Source organism: Gobio gobio (assembly GCF_949357685.1).
Source record: "Gobio gobio genome assembly, chromosome: 14".
Taxonomy (NCBI): domain Eukaryota; kingdom Metazoa; phylum Chordata; class Actinopteri; order Cypriniformes; family Gobionidae; genus Gobio; species Gobio gobio.
This window is the reverse complement of record NC_137107.1, coordinates 46,939,801-46,943,011: the sequence shown is the minus strand read 5'-3', so window position 1 is coordinate 46,943,011 and position 3,211 is coordinate 46,939,801. Positions and strand designations below refer to the sequence as shown.

The window sequence follows — 3,211 nt, the reverse complement described above, 5'->3', positions numbered from 1 at the left end:
AGATGCCAGTGAGACAGTACATGACATCCCGGATGTAGACCCTCCATCAGTCACCGTACCTCCACTTCAACAACCTGACTTTCCTGATAGACTGGATGTCATGACTGAAGATGACCTAATCGGGAAACGGGCCTCCATCACTTATGAAGACTGTTTGAAGGAGCTTGCAACATTCCTTGTGCTTCCGGTCCAAAAGTGCCCTTACATTTGTGACGTCAGCCAAGTGGATTGTCAGTGTCACCCTCCATTCGAAGTTTCCATTACGCGCAGGGGTACTGCAAGCATCATGGAATGGGTAGGTGTTATAATCATAATACTTTTCAAATAAGTGTAGATTGATGTTGGAGACAATGGTAATACGTTGACAGTGGTTTTATGAAACCCAATTAAGCTTCCAGAGTTGTAGTTCCACTTAGTGGAAGCAATTCTATGTTTACATTTGATAACGCTTAATAGCCTAAGTTGTGTCCCATTTATTGTCAGACCTGCCCTGTTGGCCACACTGTGTGGAGATGGAGGTCACAGCCTACTGTGAGGTACGGTATGCTGGCAGGGGACTTCATGTTGGCAAGCAACATCCTACTCTCAGGAAGCAACTACGCCAAAGTCTTGCTTCTGTTTCAATTTATGAACATGGGAATGGTGGACCGTAGTTCATTTTTCACAATTCAGGACACCTACGGTGTAGACACTGTGAAGGAGTTTTGGGAGGAGAGGAGGGCTGAGGCAATACAACAGCTAAAAGACAGAGATGTGGTAATAGTAGGTAATGTACACATCTTATTCATTTAGGCTAGAGTAGTATGTTATGTCAATTTGATGTTCTGTGAAACTCATTGATTCTTGTTTACAAATTGAATAGCGGATGGAAGAATGGACAGCCCTGGACATTGCGCCCAGTACTGTACATACACTGCCATGGAGAACGAATCCAGGGAAATCATCTCTGTCATCACTGTGGACAAAAGGGAGACAGGGCGAAATTCTGTGATCATGGAGAGAGAGGCATTTGTGCGGACAGTCGACACTCTTTTAAAAGAAGTGAAACTAGTGGAGGTCTGCACTGATGCCCATGTCCAGATCTCCGCACTAATGAGTAAGTTGGCACTGACATTATGCATTACTTGAAATAGAACAACTTTTTTGGAGGGGTGGGGGGGGCATTACTGTACTACTTGTACATGTTATTTTTCCTAATTAGACAAAGGAAAATACAAAGACCTTGGGCTTCAGCACAGCTTGGATATGTGGCATGGGGCCAAGAATTTGGCAAAAAGGATCCATGCTGTAAGTTCAGCTGTCATTTCTATGGCTAGATTTTCTGCATATCAATCTACCATATGTTATAATGATTACTGTTATATCTATCCCAGGCTTCACAGGTCAAGAGTCAGTCCAGTTTGAGCAGTTGGCTGAAAGATGTTGTCAACCACTTTTGGTGGTGCTGCAAAACAGCAGATTCTTACCAAGAGTTCCTTGTAAGTTGTTATAGTTTGGAAAATAGTTGTCATCTAAAAAGAATATTGTTTGAAACTAACATGCAGTCTTACTAGATATACCTTGTTGGCAAAAATAATAATTTAGGATGGTTTCTTGATGTTGGATATTGGCTATTTCATTAGGTAGCTAACTAGAGTTGTCATTGTGGTCAGTTATGTGACCCACTTAGATTACAGAACTTACAAACAGCATCATCATTAGTAATGAATTATGTACAATATGCATGCTTGTTTTTGTCTGTACATTATATTTCTATATTATTTCTAGGAGCTGTGGCTTGGGCTCCTACATCATGTGACAAATGAACACAGGTGGGTGCTGGGAGGCTGCCAGCATGCAGACTTGGAATCAGGTGGAACTCAACAGTGGCTTGAGCGAGGCTCCATGGCACATGAGGCCCTGAAGAGCATTGTTAGAAACAAGCGGTGGCTAAATGAGGTCCACAAATATCTAAACTTTAGGTAATTTAATGAGTATGTACACATACTATAGTTAGAAAGTGCTTCTCAAAATCCAACAAAATGTCTCTTCTCAACCACCCCCCACAGGTCCACTGCTGATCTGGAGTCCTTCCAGAACCATATTTTAATGTACGCTAGCAAGCGCACAGCATTTAGCCCTCCTGTCTTTGAGGCCAGGATGCTCCTAGCAGCGATGGACTATAATTACCACAAGGACCGCCCAGAGTTGTGCAAATCTGATGGAAGCAAACAGTAAGTTACTTGCTTATTTATACATGCTATTTGTTTTGAACAATTATGGCCCTTGGGCTGTAAATGTCTTCTTCCCTCCCCTTTCTGCTTCTATTTCAGGTACAGGAGGCTGTACAAAAAGAATGCTCGCAGGTATATGCTTTACACTCTGAAGGTGTCCAAGACGTATGGCTACATCCCAGAACTGCAAGCTATGATCCTTCAAAAGAGATTAGCTGGTAAGGGGATGCCCAGACGGAGAACACTACGACCTGATGACCCCAGGAAGTACGGCCCACTTCCCCCTGTGCCGGCACCTACCATTGAGGAACTCCTGCACACCCAAGTCAGGAGAGGTCTTGGTAGGTTGAATGCCAATTTATTTATTTTGCACCTTGGGCTACATGCCACACACCAAGTCAGATGTCAGACATAACACATCCAAGTTTGAAATAAACTAACTTCAGTTTTTATTTTGCTCTCCTCAGTATCAACATTCCAGACTGAAGACCCGTGAAGCCCAGTTTCCAGAGCCTCACAACCCTGACCTTTTGTGTCACAAACTGCTTATGAATAATTTCAGAATAAAAATTCTCAAAAGTACAGAGCAGCTGAGTCTAGTTATTTATCTATACTGTTTATCAGTATATCATTATACCATTTATGTTACTGTTTCTCTACATCGTAAAAAGCATAGCATTGTTATTCTGAATAAAAATGTTTAATTGAAAAAGGGAGGAAGGCTCTTTACAAACAAATAAATTAAAAAACAAAACAAAACAAATCAGAAAACAATATATAAAACCATATTTACAACAATAAATAACTAAAAGTAAACTGTTCACGGCAGAGTAGTTTCAAATGGTGGGTACAAAGCCAGTGTACTGGCCCTGGGGGTCGGGGTATTTGTCCCTTATTCTCCATATACAGCAGCTGGGAATAACACGCCGGTTCCCCTGACCCATTGACCCATGCTGCCAAAAGATGTATTGACGATAAGCAGCATACCTAAATTGTCT

General features: G+C 41.9%; 1 protein-coding gene across 1 annotated transcript; it reads left to right on the top strand.

The window, feature by feature from the left end:
- The first annotated feature begins 271 nt into the window (after positions 1-271).
- Positions 272-2,790, top strand: LOC307136996 (uncharacterized protein). The gene is made up of 9 exons (XM_079834414.1): positions 272-295; positions 484-766; positions 863-1,096; positions 1,202-1,287; positions 1,374-1,478; positions 1,768-1,961; positions 2,049-2,213; positions 2,313-2,554; positions 2,681-2,790. The coding sequence occupies exons 1-9, from the start codon at positions 287-289 to the stop codon at positions 2,707-2,709; spliced, it is 1,347 nt and encodes a 448-aa protein (XP_079690540.1). The 5' UTR covers positions 272-286; the 3' UTR covers positions 2,710-2,790.
- Positions 2,791-3,211: the final 421 nt, after the last annotated feature.

What these genes read in the sequence shown, in the direction of transcription:
- LOC307136996 (XM_079834414.1), top strand. An exon ending in CAGAGATGTGGTAATAGTAG is followed by an intron (nt 767 to 862) that starts GTAATGTACACA and finishes CAAATTGAATAG; the next exon opens with CGGATGGAAGAATGGACAGC. An exon ending in CACAAATATCTAAACTTTAG is followed by an intron (nt 1,962 to 2,048) that starts GTAATTTAATGA and finishes CACCCCCCACAG; the next exon opens with GTCCACTGCTGATCTGGAGT.